Genomic DNA, 24326 nt, shown 5'->3' with positions numbered 1-24326 from the left:
TTGTGGTTGTGGTGAGCCATCTTCCTCAGACTCCCTTCAGACAGTCTTGCAGATTCACTTTTCCAATTTCCTGTTTTTTCCCCTTGGGATATCTTCAAATGATTATTATTTTAAATTTCTCTTTAATAATTAATTTCATTTGATCCAGGCACAATCACTGAATGATTCCCCATTTACCAACAATGAAAAAGGTAATTAGAAGAACTGTGATTTTAAGAACCATGGTTTAAGAACTGAGAGTCTTTTTCCTTAATGATGATCATATTTTCATAGAGTTCAGCTACATTATTTGGAAGAAAATATGTGTGCTAATTCTTTCTCATAAATATGTTTTTAGTGTTTCCCTAAAATGTATCATAAGCGTGAGTAAACCCGCTCACTCAATGATTTCTTTTAAGTAGTAGGATCTGGATGCTGAGGTAATTAATGTAGTATTTTGGGCTAATTTTAGGGCTGTTGAACTCATCTTGATTTGTTTTCTTATCTAACTCAAATCTGTATAACTCAAATGCTGTATTTTAGCATTTATTATCTCAACTAAAAATATGCATATTATTATATTCCCTTGCCACATTTTAGTTTGCAGTGTTAAAACCTCCTTTCAGTAAGAAAAAAGTACTTCAGTGATTCTTAGGCCATAAACCGCGTAGTAAATCTATGTGTCCCTCCTTCATTATCCTCTTATCTGATTATAAATGATGTAAGGCTTAAGTAGATGGCAGAAGGTCATTGCTTTTGAGAACCAGTTGCTTCCTCAAAAATGTTGAAGAGCTGTGTTACTGTTTGAAAATATGTGGATATTTTGCCTGGCTTTGTTTTTTGTTTTTGATTTTAAATGAGAATCAGTTCTGGCATTAAAGAGCAATTTCTGCAGCTGGAGCCTCCGGTAAGGTGGGACTTGATGAGGATGGCCCAAAGGGCAGGCCAGGAACTATTTAGAATGTTGGGCATATGGTATGCTGCTTTTGTGACCCAGAAAAAATTATACCAATAGGTGGGTGATAAATTCATTCCTATTTAACTAGTAAAGTATACATTTTGGTATTGATTTATGAATTGCGAATAGAGTAACTACTGCAGTTGTTACCTCTAACTTCTTTAAGTGAAAATAAGGTTAGTTATCTTTCCTTTTCTCAGCAATTCAGCTACCAGCTCATGTAAAATGTTTGAGTAGTGATAATATAATATATATAATTTACTTTCACATGCTTTTGCAAGTATTTGATTAATAAATTACAGTCTATAACCAAAAAATGAACAGATCACATAAACTTAAAAGGGAGCTCTAGCCATAACCAATCTGATCATTTTTGTCTTCTAAATGTGTTCTACTTATCTTTCCACATTTCTACTTAAGCAAAAAAGAAAAAGAAAAAAAGGAAAAAAATCGTGTCCTTTAAGGAGATTAATAAACTTAGTTTTCAAATGTAAAAACAGTTGGGAGGAAGTTGATGTGAATTTTCTGTTCTATGTTAGTGTATTAACTAAACACCAATTAATGAGAAGTACTTACTGAGTACCCATTATATGATCAGTACCTAGATGTATAAAAATAAGAACATGGCTTCTGTCTTCCTCCTTTTGTTTCAGGGTCAGATTTTTTAAATTACTACTTGAAAGAAAAATTAGAATTTGAGGAAACTGTTTCTCTGGAGGAACAGAAGAGATTTCTTCTTTCTTTCTTTCACATCATAACTGGAGTAAACAGACATCTTATTTAGGAAAATGAGACAATAATGCTCAATTTATATATCAGACTCCTGTGATTACTTTCCCTATTGCTAAAATTTTAAATTATTCCTCTTAAGTATATTCAGTTATCTGTGTGTTTGAAGTAGATACTTATGTTTAAAAAAAAAAAAATGAAAGCTACGGGAATTCCCTGGTGGTCCAGTGGTTAAGACTTGGCACTTTCACTGCAGTGGCCTGGGTTGAAACCCTTGTCAAGGAAGTAAGATCCTGAAAGCCACACAGTGTGCCCCCCACTCCCCAAAAAAACCAAAACCAAAAAACTAAATAACCCTGGTGACATTCAGTTAAATACATCTATGATTATAGTTAAATGAAAACATGCAGCTATGTTTTTTTCTTTTTCCTTTTTTTATCTGCTTTTATTTTTCATGCAAAAAAAATTACTAGCTTAATAAAAACAAGTAATACAGATTTAAAAATTAATCTAGTATTATTAGTATTTTCATTTTTTAACTACTTAAAATATATTATCTTATTACCTTGTCACTCCGTTGTTTATACTTTTAGTAAATAATAAGTACTTAGTTCCCTTTAAGTGTCAAAAGTGTAGGGTGACTTCATTATTGGTCTTGGACTCCTCCATAGGTTTTAAGAGGACTATTCTAGGGATAGCCAAGGTAAGAACTTTCCAGGAGAGCATTCTTCTTTGTGAAATGTGGGGACTAATTAGAATCAGTGTACTTGAATCCGGTACATATTTTCAGTGCCTTTTTTGTTTTCACCTATTGCAGGTGTAGTCATTCCCATGAACTTTTCTTTCTACTTCATAATAAATTAGAACAGTGTCTTTCCAAAAAGTCTCAGTTCTTTCATTTACCAGTGTGTAAGATAATGTGTACAAAACTCTATACTCCAAGCAGAGGACTTTTTGTTTTCATTTTTATACTTTGCTTTCAAAAGAAATTCACTCCTAGGTCCTTTAAGTAAAAATCTCTCTTTTAGGTTTTAGACATAATGAGCATCAGGGCAGAGTAGAGGGTAGGAAGGAGAGATAGAGAAACATTAGCGTTATGTCCTAGGAACCCTTGAAGATCAAGGCCAGAAGAATATAGTTTTTCTTAAAATTTTATGGAAGTTGGTGGAATATATTTTCATTTATTCACCACTTCTTATGACTACAATACTTATATAAATACAGTACAATACATATATTGATTTGACTATCTCTTAATTATCTTACTGATGAGGAAGAAGTTTTCCCCCAAAATTTTTATTAAAACTGCTAAGGAGGAAATTCCCTGGCATTCCAGTGGTTAGGACTCCACTCTTTTCACTGCTGAGGGCCTGAGTTCAATCCCTGGCCAGGGAATTAAGATCCCACAAGCCGTGCGGCACAGCCAAAAAATAAAAAAAAACCCAAACTGCTAAGGAATAGAGTAAGAATGAATGCTTTAAAGTCACTGGAAATTTAAAATACATTGTTCTTGTCTTCCCAGGTAACTTGTAAGCTATTTGTCCATTAAAATAGTATTTATGGAGTGCTCAAAATGTACCAGATGTTATTCTAAGTTTTAGGATATAGCAGTGAATAAAATAGACCAGAAAGCCTGCCTGCAAGAAGCATATGCTCTAGTTGGAGGAGACAACAATAAACAGGTTTTAGAGAGCAAAGTAAAGCAGGGAAGAGGGATGGAGGAGTGTTACTGAATGGGGTGTATTTTGGAAGGTCTGAGAACGTGACATCTGAGTAAAGATCTGAAGGAGTTGTGGGAATAGCCATGCAGATATCTTGGGGGAAGAGTGTTAAAAATTTTTGAAGCAGAGAAGTAGCATGATTCTGTTTAAATTTTTCTTTTGAAATTATGTTTTTATTCTTAGTGAAATTAAATTCTCCCCTCCTGCCCTGTTTTTATGAATTATTTGTCTTGTACTTGTTGATCTATTGTAGTCTTAATGCTTTTTTTTTTTAAAGAATTATATTTATTTACTTATTTGTTTATTTATTTTGGTTGCGCCAAGTCTCAGTTGTGGCACATGGGATCTTCACTGCAGCATGCAGGATCTTTAGTTGTAGCATGTGGGATTGTTAGTTGCAGGCTCTTTAGTTACAGGATCTTGTTGTGGCATGCAGACGTATTAGTTACGGCATGTGAGCTCTTAGTTGTGTCATATATGTGGGATATAGTTCCCCAACCAGGGATGGAACCCGGGCCCCCTGCATTGGGAGCACAGAGTCTTACCCACTGGAACACCAGGGAAGTCTCTGTAGTCTTAATGCTTTTTAATTCCATATATTGATGATTTCAACTCATTTCTGTTCTTAGCTGCCCACCAGGTTATTCTTAACTCAGCAGTCAAGAGTGAATCTGTAGGTTGGACATTTCACTCTTCTGCTTCAGACCCTCCAGTGGTTCACAATTTCACTTTAAATCAGAGTCCTTACAGTGGCCTGTATAATCTGACCCCCATTTTCTCGCTGACTTTTATTTTTGGGTATTTGTTTTGTGGGGGAATTGCTATTATTCTTATGCTTTTTCTCTTTTATATTTTCTTACATGTTTTTAATGTTATATAGGAAAAGCATTGGTTTTTGTATATTTTGTATCCCTACAGGTTTTTTAACTCAATTATAATTTTTAAATGTTTTCTCTTTGAGTTTTTTGATATGCATTCTACTTATATGCAAACAATAACCTTACTCCTTATTTTCTAATATCATACTTCATATTTGTATTTATTTGGTAAGAATTTTCAGAATCATGTTAAATAACAGGTAAAGCGTTCTACTTAAGGTTGGGAAGTAGAAGGACATGAAGGACCTTCATTCCCATTTTAATAACATGAAATCACTACATAAACCAAACAATCATAATTTTTAAAGCCACTGAAGGCATAGCAATACAAAAAAAAATCTTAAAAACCAAAGCTGAACTCCAGAGGGACACATGCTTCCTAGGTAATCACAGGATATATGGTGCTTTCATTTCTGAGGCCAGAGGCTGAGATTCGGGCTAAGGCTGGCAAGAGGAGTGAACCTGCCTGAGGACAGTCTTTGCTGGGATGAGGAGAAACCAGCCAAACTTTGAAAAACCTGTTTTAGATTTATATCTGAAGGAACCACAGTGCAAGATAATCATCTCCACCCAGTAATTCAGTTGTGTGGAAATTTTGCTGAAACTGGGGGCTAGGCAGTTTCATGGGCTCACAATTTTGAAGTCTCAGAATCTTGAAGGTTGCCAGGCTTTGTGGTCCTGAGCTGCTGTCATTTTATGGAGTCTGAGTCTTGAAGTCTTGTGGTTATGCAATTTCAACACAGGGGGGTTGGCAAACATTTTCTTAAAAAGGCAAATAGTAAGTATTTCAGACTTGTGGGCCATATAGCTCTTTGTTGCAATTACTCAACTCTGCTATTGTCACACCTCAGCAGCCATAAATTATGTGTAAGTAAATGGCATTGTTGTGTTCTAATAAAACATTATTTATACAAACATGCATGCACCCTTCAAACTAGAGTCTATAGACCTCTAGTTTCAAAAACTAGCAGTTTCTGGGCTCTCCTGAATAGAAATCCGAGCTCACTTTCAGAACATTTGAACTAGAGGTAAACTTAGCCTAACCAAAGCTGCAACTAAACTTACCTCCAAAATCTGTTATGATTAATGAAATTAGTTGAAAGTTAGGGACTGGGCATTTCCTGTTTTCATCATTCCTTTGGGTAGATACTGATTTCCATCTGGTATCGTTTAATTTAGTCTAAAGAATGTCCTTTAATATTCCTTTTGGTACAATTCTGCTGTTGATGAATACTCTCAGCTTTTATTTGTCCAAAAAATACTTTATTTTGCCTTTATTTTTGAAGGATATTTTCATAGAATATAGAATTTGAGAGTAACTGAATTTTTTTTTCTCCTTTCAAACCCTTCTCCCTACCCCCACCCCCCATTATTTTCTGGTTCCCTTGTTTCTAAAGAGAAATCATTGCTTATCTTAGTTCACCTGTTTATGATGTATTTATTCTCTCTCATGCTGCTTTTAAGATTTTTGCTTTATCAGCAATTTGATTGTGTCTTGGCTTAGTTTGGTTTTCTTTGAATTTTTCTTGCACAAGTTTCATTGAATTTCTGGATCTATGGGATTATACTTTTAATCAAATTTGAAAAATTTTCAGCTAATTGTTTTTATATTTTCTGCCCACTCTTTTCTGGGACCCCAATAACATGTATGCTATACTTCTGATATTTCTTACAGGTCACTAAGATTCTAAAAAATTTTTCAGTCTTTTTTTCTCCTTATGCTTCTATTTGGATAGTTTCTATTGCTCAGTCTTCAAGTTCACTGGTCTTTCCTCTGTATTTTTTTAATATGTAGTTAAATTCTCCCATGAATTTTAAAATTTTTCCAGAAGGTTCCAAAAGCAAAACTTGAATTTGCCATGCACCTGCAACTTTTTGTACAACATTTACATTGTATTAGGTATTATAAGTAATCCAGAGATGATTTAAAGTATACAGGAGGATGTGCAGAGGTCATATACAAATGCTACACCATTTTACAAATATAAGGGACTTGAGCACCCTCAAATTTTGGTATCCACGGGGGTCCTGGAACCAATCCCCCATGGATACCAAGGGGTGATTGTATTGTATTCTTCGTCTCCAGTACTTTCATTTGGTACTTTTTTTTTTAATAGTTTGTTTCTTTTTTCAATATAGTCATGGTTTTCCTTAAATTCTTGAGATATTTATAATGGATGTTTTAAAGCCTTGTCTGCTGACTACATCATCTCTGTTATTTCTATGGCTTTTTCTGTTGGCTGGTTTTTATCCTGGTTTTGGATCACTTTTTTCCTTCTTGTTTTGTATACATATATACATTTGGATGCTAGACATTGTGAATGTTATATGGCTAATTGGATTCTGTTGTCTTCCTTTAAAATAGGACATTTGTTTTGATAGGCAGTTATTTGTGGATCAGCTTGATATTTTCTAGAATCTTTTGAAAGCTTTGTTGGGGCAAGTCTGGAGTAGCCTTTACTCTAGAGTTTTTTCCCTGCTAATTAAGTGTGACCCTCTGAGTCTATGAATGCTCCGAGTGCTCAACAAGGTGTCTCCACAATGGCTGGTCGGAGCTTAGGCATCTCCTAGCCCGACCTCAATGAATTTCACTCTGTGCACAGCTTAGTACTCTGCCAGAACTCAGCAAGACTCCTGTTCATATTTCTGGAGCTCTTTCTCTGCATAACTTTCCTCTCCAGTATTCTGCCCTGTAAACTTCAGCTACTTCAACCTCCCTGAACTACCAGTTTTCTTAACTCAGTGAAATCTCATTGCTTATGTTCCTCATCCCCTGCCACGGTCTGGGAAGAGGCTGCAGGCAGAAAGCCAGGGCAATGCAAGGACTCACCTTGTTTGTTTTCCAAATCTTACTTTAGTTTCTTAGAGGGACAAAAAAAAAAAAAAAAAAAAAAAAAAGGTACATATAGAATGTAACCATGGTTGGAGCTTATCTGTGACTTAAAAAAAAAAAGAAAAAACCGAAAACATCTGATGAATGAGGAGAAAAAGATGTGCATGCTTTCACGATGCCCCTATTACCTATATCACATTATAAATCCTGTTTTACCCCCTCTCTCATTTATTGACTTTATTACTTATCTTTTATCATGTTCCTTTTCATTTATTTAATAATAAGTATTGAATGTGTAAGTAGTTACCATATTGACAGGACGAATCAGACATGAGATACTGCTAGTAGGATGTTTACAGTGTAGCCAGGAGAGAATATGTACACACAATCATTAAATCCAAGATAGAGATTGAAAATTACCAAAAATGAATACAGATAAAAATGATGTGGGAAGCCAAAAAGAAATGTCTCAGTTGTTTACTATTTTACATGTTAGACTTAAAACAGCCTGCTTAATGGGGAATTGCAAAAATAACTTTTTCCATTTTAAAGCCTCTTTTATGTTAATTTGAATTTAATTTTCAATCCATTTTAGATATAATGTAGTTGTCTTTGAGTTTTGTTTTAAGTAATTTTTAGCAATTTAACTGGGAAATTAAAATATATCCTTAGAAGTCACATTATCAGTATGAACTAACTGCCCAGAAGAGAAGCCTGAGGTTTTATAATCTTGTTTGATTTGACTCACAGTGGAGGAATCAGACATCATTGATCTGGAGAAACGCTATTGGTTGCTGAAGGCTCAGTCCCGAACTGGACGATTTGATTTAGAGACATTTGGCCCATTGGTTTCACCACCAATTCGTCCATCTCTAAGTGAAGGTAGGAATCATTCTGTTTCTACAGTGTTCCTTGCTAAATACACACGGACCACCTTTTATTTCTAACCAGTACATCTTAGCTCTGAAAGGCCATAATGTTACAAGTTTGCAAGTTTCTTGCAAATAGTGTAGTTCATTGGGGAAAAAAACTAAATTGGGAATTAAGATTATAGTCTTGAGCTTCCTATTCTACCTGTGTAACCTTGCATAAGTCAGTTTAGCTCTCTCACCTGTATATTCTCATATATAAAATGTTTTGACCAAGACAGTGCTTATGAAACTGTACTCCAATGAGGTGCCTCAGCATCTGATGCAGGGATGAGGGAGGTGGCCGCTGAGCAGGCAGAGCTCTAGCTTTCCACACATAGCCCCACCTCTTCCTCAGCTCAAGAGCCTCCACTGTTTTTCTTTTATGCAAGGGGGTTCCACTGGGGAATTCCCTGGTGGTCCAGTGGTCAGGACTCTGCACTTTCACTACTGAGGGCAAAAAAGAAGGTCCCACTGTTGTATCCCTCCTTCCCCCACCCAAAAAAGATTAAGAAACCACTGGCCTGGGGACTTCCTAGGTGGCGCAGTGGTAAAGAATCCGCCTGCCAATGCAGGGGACACGGGTTCGAGCCCTGCCCTGGGAAGATTCCACATGCCACGGAGCAACTAAGCCCATGTGCCACAACTATTGAGCCTGTGCTCTAGAGCCCGTGAGCCACAACTACTGAGCCCATGTGCCGCAACTATTGAAGCTCATGCGCCTAGGGCCCGCACTCCACAACAAGAGAAGCCACTACAATGAGAAGCCCACGCACTACAATGAAGAGTAGCCCCCGCTCGCAGCAACTAGAGAAAGCCCGTGTGCAGCAACGAAGACCCAATGCAGCCAATAAATAAATAAAATAAATAAATAAATAAATAGATTTATTAAAAAAAAAAAAAAAGAAACCACTGGCCTGAACCATCTCTATAACACCCACTTAGCCCTAAACTTTTCATTGCTGTACCTTTAAAAAAAAGTTAGTAATGCAAAGAGCAGTTGTTGGTGATATCACAATAACCATATTTGGGATCTGAATACTTGGGTTCTGCTTCTGGTTCAGACCTTTTTAAACTTTTCTTACTTTTGGCAAGTCATTCAACTACGTCTTAGCTTTGATTTTCTACTCTTTAAACTGAGGGCACAGAGGCAGAGTCTTGAAACAATCTGTATTCTTCACATTCCCAGTATATTTCAGAAATACTTGTTAGGGGAGCCAGAACAGACAAGACTTCTACTTACTTCAAAGGTGCCGTTGCGTTTTTACCTTTTTAGAATTGGAGAGTAATAAACCATTTTATTTGAAAACAAAATTATTCCATTTCTGTTTTTTACCAAAAGTGTGAAAACCACAGGATTAGATTATAAATTCCCTTTTATTTCTGAAATTTAAAAATATTTATAAATATTAAGTACTACAAAGAAGACTGCAGTACAGAATTTCTTTCTCTTGTAATATAGTGTATTATTTTTCTTTACTTCATGAAAGAGCTTAATGGAGCCTTATTAGTAACAACACAGTGTATCTTTAATATACAGTTCAGCTTTTCTTCTTTTTTCCTTTTTCTTCTCAGTATTTCCATATAAGGATAATTGTGGTCTCTGACCTTTTTTTCAGTTCTTGATTTTTTTAAATTGATTTTTATTTTTTACATGTTATACTCATTTTTAGCTATAGGAGTTGACATAAGATAGAGACAGGCAGGCAAACAAAATCAAACACTAAATGATGGTAATGTATTTTCTGCTAGAAAGTTAAGTTTTACAGTTATACCAGGAAAAAAAAGAAATAATTCCTGAGACAGTGGAAACTACTGATAAGCTTTTCTTTTTTTTTAATTCAGTCAGTTGATGGGAGTCATGCCTCCTTTCATAAACATGTCGTTATTAACGTTATGAAGTGTGTTGGTTGTGATTTATGTTGTCTTTTCTTATTTTACAGGTTTGTTTAATGCTTTTGATGAAAATCGTGACAATCATATAGATTTTAAGGAGATATCCTGTGGATTATCAGCCTGTTGTAGAGGACCTCTGGCTGAAAGACAAAAGTGTAAGTGTATTAAACATTGTCACAAAATTTGCAAACTATACAGAGAAAAAAGAATCAGCATTCATTCCTGTAAAAGTCATCGATGGGTTAAGGCTTGAATTTTCATTACTTTGGCAAATAGTAGTCTCATGTTGAGGTTTTACTGAGGTCACTGTAAGGATTCAGTCATCTATTCGTTTTTCTGTGGAGTGATTTGAGATCTTTGTCATTAGTAATGGGGTTGATTTTCCAGATGAATGTGCAGTTCATGATAAATGAACTACATCAGTCATGATGTATTTGAAAATGTTAAGCATTTAGAAAATATTTTCGGATAATCTATATAGAGAATTTTGTGTCTTGCATGACTTGAAGTATAACTTATTTTCTGTCACTTGTGTACATTAATATTTTATTAGCAAAATGAAATTAATGATCAAAACACAATTTTATTAAACCTAACTAAAATGTTATAGCATAATTTATAAGCATAGGTATATTATATTAATAAGTCTTAACCTTATTTGAGAAAATGCAACAGTTTACATTTAATTGGAACCTAATTCTAATATGCTTACAAGGGTCATTATCTCTGTGTCTTTTTTCTAAAATACAGCTTCACAAATGTTGCCTAATTTGGGTATGCTACTTGTTATTTTGATATTCTTCAGTAGTGTGCTATGATGCACTCCATTGATTTAATAGCATAATTATTATGGGAGTGTATGAAATAGATAAATATGTAATCTAAAAACTTTAGATTTCTTTTTTCTTCCCTGATACAGTATACCATTATTCCAATCTGGCTTTACGATAGATTATTTGTTCCCATTAAATTTCAGATATTAAATAAAGAGACTGAAATCTTTGCTTTTCAATTGAGGTTTATTATTGCCTTAAAATTTTTTTACATTTCTTTTTTGCTAGTGGAAGTTAGTAAACTAGAGTGATTCAAAGTGCTGGTATTTCTAAGTCTTAGCTTGTTGCATATAAACAAAGAATCGAAGAGTTGAAATTGTTCTTTGGCAAAAAAGAGTATGCCTTAATTACACTAGAGAGACAAAATCTTTATACAGTTATCCCTCAGTACCTGCTGGGGATTGGTTATGGGACCCGCTCAGATACCCAAATCCATGAACACTCAAGTCCTTATATAAAATGGCATAGTATTTGCGTATAACCTATGCACATCTTCTTGTGCACTTTAAATCAGCTCTAGGTTACTTATAATACCTAATACAATGTAAATAGTTGTAAATACAATGTAGATGCTATGTAAATAGTTGCCAGTGTGTGGCAAATTCAACTCTTGCTCTTGGGAACTTCGTGGAAATTTTTTTTTTTTTAATTTTTATATATTTTCGATCTGCGGTGGTTTGAATCTGCAAATGTGGAACCTATGGATACGGAGGGCCAACTGTACCAGCTTGTTATTGTTGATTCTTAATGTAGATGGAATATTTTCAGCATTGTGAGAATCAACTCTGAAGTGATCGGTTTTAAATATTAGAAATTAATTTGAAGGTTCGAATTACCTCCTCAAAATCTGTGATGTATAGTAACTTGACTCTTATTTTTCAGTTTGCAAGGAATTTAATTCTAGATTTGGAGGAAGGATCAGCTTCTCCAGCCTGGCTAATGATTTAGAGAGAAACTTAACAAATATGTGCAGGGAGTCCTACAGGTTCAGAGGATTTTAATAACAGTCTGCTCCAGATGAGTAGACTTAATCCAGAATATACTTGCTTGAGAAACTAAGTAATTTTACTAGGGCAGCTTCCAGTAAAATGTATTGTACTTCAGAATATAAAAGTAGTTTCTCCTCCCTAAGAGTTTCTTTTCTTTAGTTTGCTTCAAGGTGTTTGATGTTGACCGTGATGGAGTTCTCTCCAGGGTTGAACTGAGAGACATGGTAGTTGCACTCTTAGAGGTCTGGAAGGACAACCGCACAGATGACATCCCGGTAAATTCCGATTGTATACATTTTGTTGCATGTAAATTTCCAACAGGAAAATGGAGTGGAAAATTTTAAGAAGAGATTAAGAGAAAAGGATTTGTTATTACTTCTAGTTGCTAGATCATGCTACTCAAAATATCCATAGCTGAAGGTACAAAATTGGGAGGAGAATTTGCCTTAGAAAATTTACTAAACTGAATGTATTGTGTAAAGTAAAAATGAAACCAGAGGAAAATTGTCTTAATTTTTTAAAGCAAGTATAACAATCTGTTAATGGTAATTTAAAAAAAATACTTGACCAAAATATCGTATGCTTTAGTCACTGACTAATAGAGATGATATCTACTCTTTTCTTATTACTTTTTTGGGTTTCTGTTTTTAAAGGAATTACGTATGGGTCTATCTGACATTGTAGAAGGCATATTGAGTGCACATGACACCACAAAGGTGAGTCTAGCTGGGACTAATCCTTTTCTAAAAATACCTTGTACTCGGAGTTGATATATATAGCTTACATACATATTTAAATCTCTTCTTCATCATCCCCACCAGGTGCTTACTTGGACCTGTGATTACAGTACCTCCAAGTTGTCTCTAACGATAGCACATTCCTTCTTTAAACAACTCCATTATGTGTTATATACATAAAAACATTTATTATATTTTATAAGCTAGGCATTTTATAAAAAAGTAGACACAGCCCTTGCCATTTATAGTTTATAATCTTTATTTCTCCCATTTTAATAAGTTATGGTAAGGCTAACCTTATATTGAGCAAAAGTAGCCACAGAAAAAAGAACACATGTTGTATGATTCCATTTATATGAAGTTCAGGAACAGAGGCAAAACTTACAAATGGTAATAGGTGTTATAACAGTGATTTCGGAATGAGTGATTTAACTGGGAAGGACCATAAGGATATTTGAGATGATGGAAATGACTATATATATGTGTGTGTGTGTGTATAATTATGTATTTATTTATTTATTTGTCAATTTTTATTGGCTGTGTTGGGTCTTCGTCGCTGCACATGGGCTTTCTCTAGTTGCGATGAGCAGGGGCTACTCTTCATTGCAGTATATGAGCTTCTCTTGCAGTTGCGGATCTCAGGCTCAGTAGTTGTGGCTCGCAAGCATTTAGAGCACAGGCTCAGTAGTTGTGGTACACAAGCTTAGTTGCTCTGTGGCATGTGGGATATTCCGGGAGCAGGGATCGAACTTGTGTCTCCTGCATTGGCAGGCGAATTCTTAACCACTGTGCCACCAGGGAAGTCCCATTGCTGTCTATTTTTGTGTAAGATGGAGTTTCTACTTCTGGCGGAGCTTTTGAACGTTAAAAGAAAATAATTTAGCTGCTCCATCTCCATATAACCATCATAATGAAATGGTAACAACTTAGAATAGAATTTGGACCTTTCAACCAAACCTATTAACCATATTCACTGGTGACTAGATTGTGCCAATATTACCCATTATTTTGTACCTTTAGATTGGTATTAACGTACTTAAATGGAAGTTGCATCATGAGAGGCAATAGTTACATTGCTTTAAAATCGTTCTTGGGACTTCCTTGGCGATCCAGCGGTTAAGACTTTGCCTTCCAGTGCAGGGAGTGTGGGTTCGATCCCAGGTCAGGGAGCTAAGGTCCGACATGCCTCACGGCCAGAAAACCAAAACATAAAACAGAAGCAAAATTGTAACAAAAATTCAATAAAGGGCTTCCCGGTGGTGCAGTGGTTAAGAATCCACCTGCCAATGCAGGAGACACGGGTTCAAGCCCTAGTCCAGGAAGATCCCACATGCCACAGAGCAACTAAGCCCGTGCACCACAACTACTGAGCCTGTGCTCTAGAGCCCATTTGAGACCACGTGCAACAACTACTGAAGCCTGTGCGTCTAGAGCCCGTGCTTCCCAGTAAGAGAAGCCACCGCACTGCAATAAGAAGCCCACAAACTGCAACAAAGAGTAGACCCCACTTTCTGCAACTAGAGAAAGCCTGCACACAGCAATGAAGACCCAATGCAGCCAATAAATTAATTAATTAATTAAAAAATATTCAATAGACTTTAAAAATAGTCCACATCAAAAAAATCTTTTAAAAAACTTTCCTTATCATAAATGGTTATTATATATTGAAAATAATATATATAATATTATTAAATAATAATATTCAATAATAAATCATTAGATAATAAATATATCATTAAGTAATGAAAGCTAAAAACATTATTCACCTAGGATTGTTAGGTGATTGTTGAGAACATGAAGTAAAAAACATTTGGTTATATTTTTGCCTGACCAGAAATATTATATATGCCTTCTGTATGAAAATGTAATTTTTGGTACACTTTGATACCCCAAAAATATTGCTTTACTCAACTTATAAGAGTAATGTTAAATTGTATTTTGGGGAAATGTAATGTAGATACTCATTTTTTATATTTATTAAATTCTTTTAAATCTCTAAGAATTCTGATAAAATTGCCAGATAATTCTAAGAAGGTCTTAGAAAATTGCTAGGATCAAAGGGCATAATCCAAAGAGTCTGCAAAAATGCTTTCAAAATTAGTAAATACTTCATTTCCCCTACCCAGGGCCTTTTGTGGGTTGCATAAGTAACCTTTGAACCAGAAGATACTGTGAGTTATTTCCCAGGTCTTATTGGAAGAAGAAGATTGTTGGTGATAAAGTGTCCTCATTGCCATTGACTACTTAAGCAAAGTTTGGTTACTTTTAAACATATCCTAGTTGGCCTACTTCTCAGATGAACACATAGCATCTACCTTAAATTATTGGTTTTCTTTCAGACAAATGACCATTAGAAGTATAATAAATCAGATTTTATTTAAATACTGTAAAAAATGAGGGTGTTCTTAAAAATGAGATCTTTTAAAATACTGTTTCTTTTTCAGATGGGCCACCTTACTCTAGAAGATTATCAGATCTGGAGTGTGAAAAATGTTCTTGCCAATGAATTTTTGAATCTACTTTTTCAGGTATGTTTAAAGGAAATGACAGGTACAGAGGGCAGTGATACCAGTAGTTCTGCATCTTTTCCATTATGTAGTGGTTATTATAAGTAGGCTACAAAAACATATATTATAAAAAAAATTGTGTTATCCTCTACACCACCTGAGAGATGGTGAGATAGAACAAGAGTGCCTACTGAAGCTTCTCCAAGTCATGAAATGATAGGAACGTAGAATATAACTGATTATGTTTATCTTATAACTCATGACAGAGCAGAATGCTGACACACAGAGAATAATTTAAATTGTAAAAGTCATTATAATTTGCTATTTTTCTTCACTGTTGTCTTTTTTAAAGGCCCCTCCTAAGAGGTAAGGCTGTGTGAACAGAGAGATGGATCAGAAATAGGCAGCTGTAAATTTTCACAAAATATACAGTCTTTCCAGTTAGGAGATTATCTTAGGCACAGACAGTTTCTTAATTTTTTTTTTTCCCTAAATCTTTAGAAGGTCCAAAAAAGATTGAAGGAGAAGGAAGAAAGAATAGCTGCTGGGAGTGAGCAGCCAGATTTTAATTGTTTTCCCAGTGAAAGTAGTTCTCTTGCTCCAATTTAAAAAAATAACTTATGGTTTCCCGTATGGTTTTCATAGTTCTTCATAAATATTTAAGTTGATTTGATAGTGATATTTTAGATCCTCCTTATTATATTTTCCTTTCCTTGTAAAAGCAGCCCTGTGGAAGTCAGAAAGGCTTGATATCTTGGTATCTCTCATGATCTTCCATTGTAAATAAAGGGAAACTTGTCTGCAACACAACTATGTTAGAATAAATGGAAATTGAACTTTTCCTGATAGCTAATGATTAATTAACGTATATTTAAAGCATGTGCAATCTGATAAGCCTATGATATCCATTTAGATCACTCAGCTGTTCCACTATCAATTTTCAGCAGGGATTTGTTGATGGCTTTGTAAAATAAAAAATGTATTAATACAAAAATAATGTAAATCACTACTATAAACAGAAATGACTTGCTTGGTACTATGAAAATTGCTCAGATTTTTTTTATCTCATTTAAAATAATATCCTCAACTACTTTAAGTCATAATTAATTATGTAAACATTTTGACCACTTAAGTTTGTGTTTGAGTCATCTTGTAGCTTTCATATAGCAAAGCATTTTTAATTTTTGTATTGCCTTGACTGTTTTCCCATGCTTATCAGGGACTTGCAGTGGCAGTATTTTTCTGTGACTCTAATTTATAAACAAGCATATGCTTGAGATGTGTTTTTGTGTGTCAGTGTTTCCAGCTTTATATTAAAAAGCTGAAAGATTTTTTCATTGAGTACCTATCTACCCATCCTCTAAATTTTAGCATCACATTTTACCGTGCTCACTTTATCTCATATTTAGACATGCTTTTAAAACTTTATATTCGCTTAATATATGAGTAAGCAGACTGTTATGCTAATTTGTTTTATTTTCTATCTGTGTCTTAAAATAGGTAGAGTTAGCTGGTGAATTCAGTGATAAAAACTTGAATTATTCTCTTATTTTATTTGCAAAGATCCCACTCTTGGCTGAGTATTTAAGTGTAACATAAGTAAGTGTCATTAGAATACTAAACCATTCCTGTGGTAACATCTTTATTTTCAATCCTTTTTAATAAACTCGGTGCTCAATATTTTGCAGAAGAAGCATGCTAAACACAAGCAGGATCTTCAACCTTATACACTTGTCAGAAAGTATCAAATGTTAAATAGTGTGGTAAGCAGAATAATGTAGTCCCCCCACCCACCCAATATCCATGCCCTAATCCCTGGAACCTATGGATATATTATTTTACATGGCAAAGGAGATTTTGCAGATGTATCAGGTTAAGGACTCTGAGATGGGGATATTGGCCTGAATTTTCCAGACAGGTCCAGTCTAATCACATGAGTCCTCAAAAGTGAAAAATCTTTCCCAGCTATGGTCAGAGAGAAAAAGATGACGTTGGAAGAAGGGCCAGAGAGGTGCAAAGTTGCTATCTTTGAAGATAGAGGAAGGGGCCATGAGCAAAAGACTGTGGGTGAACTCGAGAAGCTAGAAAAGGCAAGGAAGCTTATTCTTCCCCTGACCTCCATAAATGAATACAGCCCTGTTGCCATCTCGATTTTTAGCCTAGTGAGATCCGTCTTACTCTTGACCTATGTAACTGTAAGACAATAAATTTGTGTTGTTTTAAGCTGCAAATTTTGTGATAATTTGTTATAACTGTAATAAAAAACTAATACAGAGGGTGATTGGAAGGCTCAATACTTTATTAGATGTCAGTCCCCCTTCAGTTGATCTAAAGATTTGTACACTCACAATCAGAATCCCCAAAAGTTCATCGTTGTCATTGTGTTTTTGTAAAACTTGACAAGCTGATTCTAAATACACAGAGAAGTGCAAAGGGCCATAAGTAGCAAAGGCTATATTAAAGAACAATGGACTTATATCACCAGATATTAGAACTTACTATAAAATAACAACAGTATTAACGCAGTGTGATGCATAAAGTTAGACAAACCAATGGAATAGTATTGAGAGTTCTTAAACAGACCTACATAGGTGTGATCACTCGATTTATAACAAAGAAAAGGTTGCATTGCAGATAAGGGGTGGTCTTTTCAGTCAGTGGTACTGGATTAATTAGTATTCATATGGGGAAAACATACATCATTATTCCCACCCCATTATTATACATGAAAAATAATTTTTGGTAGCTTGTAAATCTAATAAGTTTGAAAGGTGAACAATAAAGTGTCTAGAAAATAATATAGGAGATACTTTAAGGATTTTGAAGTAGCACAGAGTTCTTAAACAGGACACAGAGAGCCCTAAGCATAAAAAAAAATTTTAAGTTGAACTTCAATAAAATTAAGAATTCCTTTTATCAAGAGATTCTGTTAAGAAAGTGAAAAGAGGGACTTCCCTGATGGCACAGTGGTTAAGAATCCACCTGCCAATGCAGGGGACATGGGTTCGATCCCTGCTCCAGGAAGATCCCACATGCTGCAGAGCAACTAAGCCCGTGAGCCACAACTATTGAGCCTGTGCTCTAGAGCCCGTGAGCCACAACTGTTGAGCCCCTGTGCCACAGCTACTGAAGCCTGTACACCTAGAGCCTGTGCTTTGCAACAAGAGAAGTCACCACAATGAGGAGCCCCTGCACCACAATGAAGAGTAGCCCCCACTCGCCACAACTAGAGAAAGCCTGTGTGCAGCACTGAAGACCCAGTGCAGCCAATTAATTAATTAATTAATTTAAATGACTCCACCTGCCAGTGCAAGGGACATGGATTCAATCCCTTGTCCAGGAAGATCCCACATGCTGCGGAGCAACTAAGCCCGTGTGCCACAACTATTGAGCTTACACTCTAGAGCCCACATGCTGCAACTACTGACGCCCGCGCACCTAGAGCCCATGCTCTGCAACAAGAGAAGCCACCACAATACAAAGCCCGTGTGCAGCAATGAACACCCAACACAGCCAATAAATAAATAAATAAAGTGAAAAGATAAGAATATGTTTGCTATACTTGCATCCAACGAAAGACTTGTATATAGGGCATACAAACACAAAAATTAGTGAAAAAAAGACAGAAGCTCAGTATATAAAATATATAAAAAAAACTTGAACAGGTGCTTCACAAAAGAAAATATCCAAATAACTGATAATTATGAAGGGGGCTAACTTCTTTAGTCATAATGGAAATACATATTAAAATCACACTTGGAATACCATTAGCCATCCACTAGAATGGTTAGCTTTGAAGTGATATGAGGCATTGTTGAGGAAAACAAGCAATTAGAACTCTTACACATGGCCATCTCAAATTAATATTATAATATTAAATACTTATAAATTCTTACAAGTATTTCAGAAATTGCTTGACTTTTTTATGTATACTCTATGAGTCAAGAAGTCTACCCCCATATATGTACCCTGTAGAAACTTGTATATCTGAACACCAAAAGACATAGAATAAGTTCTTATAATCACTTTTTATTATATCCCCTAACAGAAAATGACCCAGATACCTAGCAACAATAAATACATAAATGTAAGTGGTGGCACATGCCTGCATATGGCTTACTTTAAAGCAATAAAAATAAATATACTAGTGCTACACACAACCACATGGATGAATCTTACATAATGTTGTGTGGAATATACTGGACCAGAAAATTCAAAAGCAGACAAAACCAATCCATGGTGGTGGAATTTAGGATAGTGAATACATCACAGGGGTGCAGTAATGTCTGAGAAGGAACTCAAAGTGGAACTTTGGGGGAGATAGCAGTGTTCTGTTTCTTGACTGGATGAATGTTACGTAGGTTTGTTTACTTTGTGAAAAGTCATTAAACTGTACACTTAATATTTGTTCACTTTTATCACTTTGCTGTACATGTGAAACTAACACAACATTGTAAGTCTACTATACTTCAATTAAAAAAATCTTTTAAAGATACTCTTCACTTTTAAGCGTGTATATTATATTACCTTTTTTATTGTTTGCTTACCAAAAAAAAAAACACACACACACAGATACCCAAAGCCCAAGTATTCCTCAGTAGGAGAATGGATAAAACAAATGATGGTATATTCACACAGTGGACTATATTACTCATCAATAAAAAAGAATGAACTACTGATACATGGATGAATCTCATAAGCCTAATTTGTGTATTGCTAAGTAAATTTTACCTGAAAGGTAAACAGAACTGTAGAGAGGCATGCTGATGTATTTACAGGGAGCTGTAATAATATCTATGACTTACTTTGAAATGCATGCAAAAATTAAGATGAATTGAGGGATGGACAGATTAAAAATAATAAAAATGTTAATGTTAGAATTAGGTAATGGGTATGAGGTGTTCACTGTAAAATTCTTTCAACTTTTCTCTATTTTTGAAGATTTTCATGATAAAATGTTGGGCGGCAATCACATCTTTTGTGATGATGTTTAGAGAAGGCAAATAAATTGAGGAGAAAATGAGCCTTGAAAAGCATAATTAGCACTAGTGGCAATAATGTTTTTCTTAGAGCTGTTCAAATCAGAATGCCCCCTTTATCCTTCATTTCCTGTATCCTTTTCATCTGCCCTTCACCTCTCTCCCCAAGTGCCATGATGTGCTCTTCAGATTTCAGGAAAGGAAATAATATTCTCTATGTGAGATAATTAAGATATATAGTGTTAATGAAATGGTCTGAAGAGTAGTTTCTTTCTTCCTTTCTTTCTCCTTTTATTCCTTTCTTGCTTTCTCTCTCTGTCTCTCTGTCTCTCTCTTTTTCCTATCACACAGAGATTTGGAAATTGGCTTCCATTGCAGTGGTTTCTTTTTTTAAAGAAAACAAAAACACAGAAAACCTTAAGTTTAAAGTTCAGATTTGCTGAGGTGGATCATTGATAATTCATCAGTTGAAAACTATTGCTAATTTAGATTCCAGTCTAGAAAGCTGATTTCATACAGAGAATGTAAAATATTCTGTAGTTCAGTAATTGGCATCAATGAAGTTTAAATTATCATTTTTATCTCCAGGTATGTCACATAGTTCTGGGGTTAAGACCAGCTACTCCAGAAGAGGAAGGACAAATTATTAGGTAAGTGTAGTTTCAATCTGTGTATTTTTCATTGTATAGTTGAAATTTCTGACACCTGAAATATATTGTCACTGAGTAACAGTGTGTCCCATTTTAATGTTATCATTACAGTAGCAGTGTTTCTCCAAAATAATTATATAATGAAATGTTTTTTGTTAAACTAAGTTCCTAACCAAGGGATTGGGTTAAGATATATAAACTGTACAATGTGGTATGCATTGTGAAAGGATTCCCCCCCGCTGAGTTAATTAAAACATCCATCACCATCACCTCACATATTTATTTACCTTTTGGGGATGGAGGATGAGAACATTTAAGTTCTGCTCTCTTAGCAGGTTTCATTTATATAATACAGTGTTATCAACTGTATCACTGCATTAGATTTGAAGACCTTATGTATCTTGTAATGGAAATCTGTATCTTTTTACTGACCGCTATTTCTCCAAGCTCGTGGCAGCCACTTTTGTGTTCTGTTTCAGAATTTGACTTTTTTTTTTTTTTTTGGATACCATGCAGTATTTGTCTTTCTCTGTCTGTCTTATTTCTCTTAGCATAATGCCCTCCAGCTTCATCCATGTTGTTGTAAATGACATAATTTCCTTTTTTAAGGCTGAATAAAATTCCATTTTATATGTATAAAAACATCACATTTTCTTTATCCATTCATCAGTTTGGGGACACTTAAGATTGTTTCAATACCTTGGATATTGTGAATAATGCTGCAGTGAACTTGGGAATAAAACTGTCTCCTCAAGATAATGATTTTGTTTCCTTTGACATATACCCAGAAGTGGGATTGCTGGATTATATGGTAGTTCTATTTTTAATTTCCTGAGAAACCTCCGTACTGTTTTCCATGGTGGCTATATCAGTTTGCATCACCACAAACAGTGTACAAGGGTTTCTTTTCTCTACGTCCTTGCCAGCAGTTGTAATCTCTTATCTTTTTGACAATAGCCACCCTAAAAGATGTGAAATGTTATCTGATATTGGTTTTGATTTGTATTTGCCTGATTTTTAGTGATGTTGAGCATCTTTTCATGTAGCTGTTGGCCATTTGTATGTTTTCTTTAGAAAAATGTCTGTTCAGGTCCTTTGCCCATTTTTTAATTAGGTTGTTTTGTTTTTTTTGCTATTGAATTATATGAGTTCTTTATATATTTTGGATATTAACCCCTTATCAAATATGTGGTTTGCAAATATTTTCTCCCATTTTATAGGCTGCCTTTTCATTTTGTTGGTGGTTGCACTGTTGGCACTCTATCACATACCCACATGTGTATATACCTCTGATGGAATTTGCAAATTTTTTACAAAAATGAGAATATTCTGAAATATAGTTTTATTTTCTGCTTACGTTTCCACTGCAGATAGTATAAAATGACACTTTTACTTATCAATAAAAGCCTCTTATAATTTAAATGATTGGCTAATAAGCCCTATTCATCCCCTAATTTTATCTCTATTTTTCTTTAACATAAGTATATTGGAACAATTTAGTGATAAAGTCTGTAAGCCTTTGGTTAAGGATTTACTTAGGCAAAATTACTTGAGGTCATATACCTGGGTTAATGAGCCTGTATAAATTTTACAGATATAATTTCATTTTTAATACCTTGAGTATCTTTCATTGCTTTAGGATTACTATTATAATACATGTTTATATAGAAAATTTTAGAAATGTGACAGTCTCTACTAAACTTTGCTTTTAGAATAAACTCTCAGTATACTCCTCATTTGAATTTTTCTTAAAAGTAGTATGTATACCAATTTTTTAGTAGTTTCTTTTGGGTTTGGACTAATGGATAAAAGAGATTTTACTGAAATAAGAGTTCGGAACACTGGAGAACAAGAGTATGGTCACATTTAAACAGGGAGTGACAGTTGAGATGTAAGTTAGTTGAAGTAGTAAATATATGTTGCAACTTTTTTAAATGGATTTTTTTAAAATGGTTACTTCTTAAAGCAGGTTAGGCAAAATCCATTTTTTAAAATGCTATTTTCCTATAAACTGTAGTCTTATGTAGTCTGTTTAATTTTCATACCTCAGAAGACTTCTTGTTTACAGTTTTCAGATGTTAACAATGTTGTCTTGAACATTTATCTATCTTAAATTGAAGTGTCCAAATGAGATATTATAAGGAAATACTAAAAGGCTTTTATGTAGCTGCAGTAGCTTTTTTTTCTGACAATATTGCAATATAATTTCATGTTATACTAATATCTTTAAAGTCAACATGACTTAGCATAGATATTAAGAATGTTGTGTAAACTATATATATATTTCTTGGCTTAATTATTTTGCAAATGTTCATAGCATCCCTATTTAAAAATATAATGTTGAGGTAATCTTACATTTTTATAAAACTTTGTTCTTTGCAAAATACTTCCACTTGCATTATTTCATCTACTCCTCAGAATAACTGCTTGCAATTAATTTCATCATCCCATTTTGTAAAAGAGAAAACTAACATTACATGGAGGTGGCAGAATCAAGTCTAGGAATTTTTTCATTAAAAACACAATCTACTGCTTTCTATATATTTCTTATTTTTCAGTAAATCTAGATTCCAAATTTATTTATTTCATTTGGATTTCTGAGTTTTATTTTGCCTCCATTTTTCACTTCTAAAAATTCATTTTACTGTGATGGTTTTTAATGGTGGAATCAAGGGAGCACCCTTCTGGTTGCTAGTGGGTTGCTACCTGATTCATGAATTCTTGTGTAAACTGAAGTAGAGCTTCAGAGAGTTTTTTTAATAAAAAATAAAGGATGAGTCAGGTTGGTACATATGCAATGAGATGAAAGAAATATTTGTCTCTAACTTAAAGAATCAGTACTTAGTTTAAAAATCAGTATCATGATTTCTGCAATGGCTGAGTGAAGCTCTCAGCAAATTCTCTCCCCGGAAAGCAAAGGGACAAAATTGTCAACCATTTTAGGATTCTGGAAACTGAACAGAGTTATTCAAATTGAGAAGCATTTATTCAAGAAAAACTACTAAACCTTGGTAAGAGTAATGGGATTCTTTAGTATTTCTGCCTGAGACTGTTCCCATTTTCTCCCATCCAACAGATCTGCATGGTAGTTTTACCAGGGAAGGCCTGAGAGGGCTGACTTGATTTGGAGTAGAGCAGGGCTGATTGCCTGGCCAAGAGAATTGTAAAAAAAAAAAAGAAATGGGCGGGGAGGGGGGAGTAAATTAGAAGTTTGGGATTAACATATACACACTACTGTATATAAAAATAGATGAACAACCGTATAAGGAACTACATTCAACATTTTGTAATAACCTATGATGGAAAAAAATCTGAAAAGGAATGTATATATGTATATAACTGAATCACCTTGCTGTACACCTGAAACTAACACAACATTGTAAATTAACTATATTTCAATTAAAAAAAGACAAAAAAATAAGAATATAAACAATATTAGGAAAAAAATTGTAAAAAACAGTAGAGATCACATGGTGGCAAACAGTCAGGGAACATCACTAGCTTGGGGTCCAGGAACCGGTTAAGGAAAGCAGCAGACTGACAGGCCAGTCAGATTTTAACAAAGAGATCCAAAGAACAAGATAATCATAGTGGGTATTAAGAAACTTCCCCATATCCTGAATGATCTTGAAGGCCACTAGTACATACAAGGCTTCATGCAAGCTCAGAAGACACCAAAGCGAGCCTTAGCTGTCTATACATTCCTGATTTAATGTGAGTCTTTGCGCA

The 24326-nt window shown here is 34.6% G+C and overlaps 1 protein-coding gene across 6 annotated transcripts in view; it reads left to right on the top strand.

Moving 5' to 3' along the window:
- Positions 1–24326, top strand: part of USP32 (ubiquitin specific peptidase 32) — a 192482-nt gene that overhangs the window by 111592 nt on the left and 56564 nt on the right. For 5 of the 6 annotated variants that reach the window (XM_057714947.1, XM_057714948.1, XM_057714949.1 and 2 more), the window contains exons 6-11: positions 7849–7980; positions 9950–10057; positions 11884–11999; positions 12378–12440; positions 14906–14989; positions 20536–20597. In XM_057714947.1, the coding sequence (XP_057570930.1) occupies positions 7849–7980; positions 9950–10057; positions 11884–11999; positions 12378–12440; positions 14906–14989; positions 20536–20597 (565 nt within the window). Of the gene's footprint in view, positions 1–154; positions 192–7848; positions 7981–9949; positions 10058–11883; positions 12000–12377; positions 12441–14905; positions 14990–20535; positions 20598–24326 lie in introns of those variants that run through there. The other variant, XM_057714952.1, reaches the window with a different exon arrangement.

Source organism: Hippopotamus amphibius, chromosome 17 (assembly GCF_030028045.1).
Source record: "Hippopotamus amphibius kiboko isolate mHipAmp2 chromosome 17, mHipAmp2.hap2, whole genome shotgun sequence".
NCBI classification, from domain to species: Eukaryota; Metazoa; Chordata; class Mammalia; order Artiodactyla; family Hippopotamidae; genus Hippopotamus; species Hippopotamus amphibius.
The sequence above is the reverse complement of the archived record's forward strand: the minus strand, read 5'-3'. Positions and strand labels throughout refer to the sequence as shown.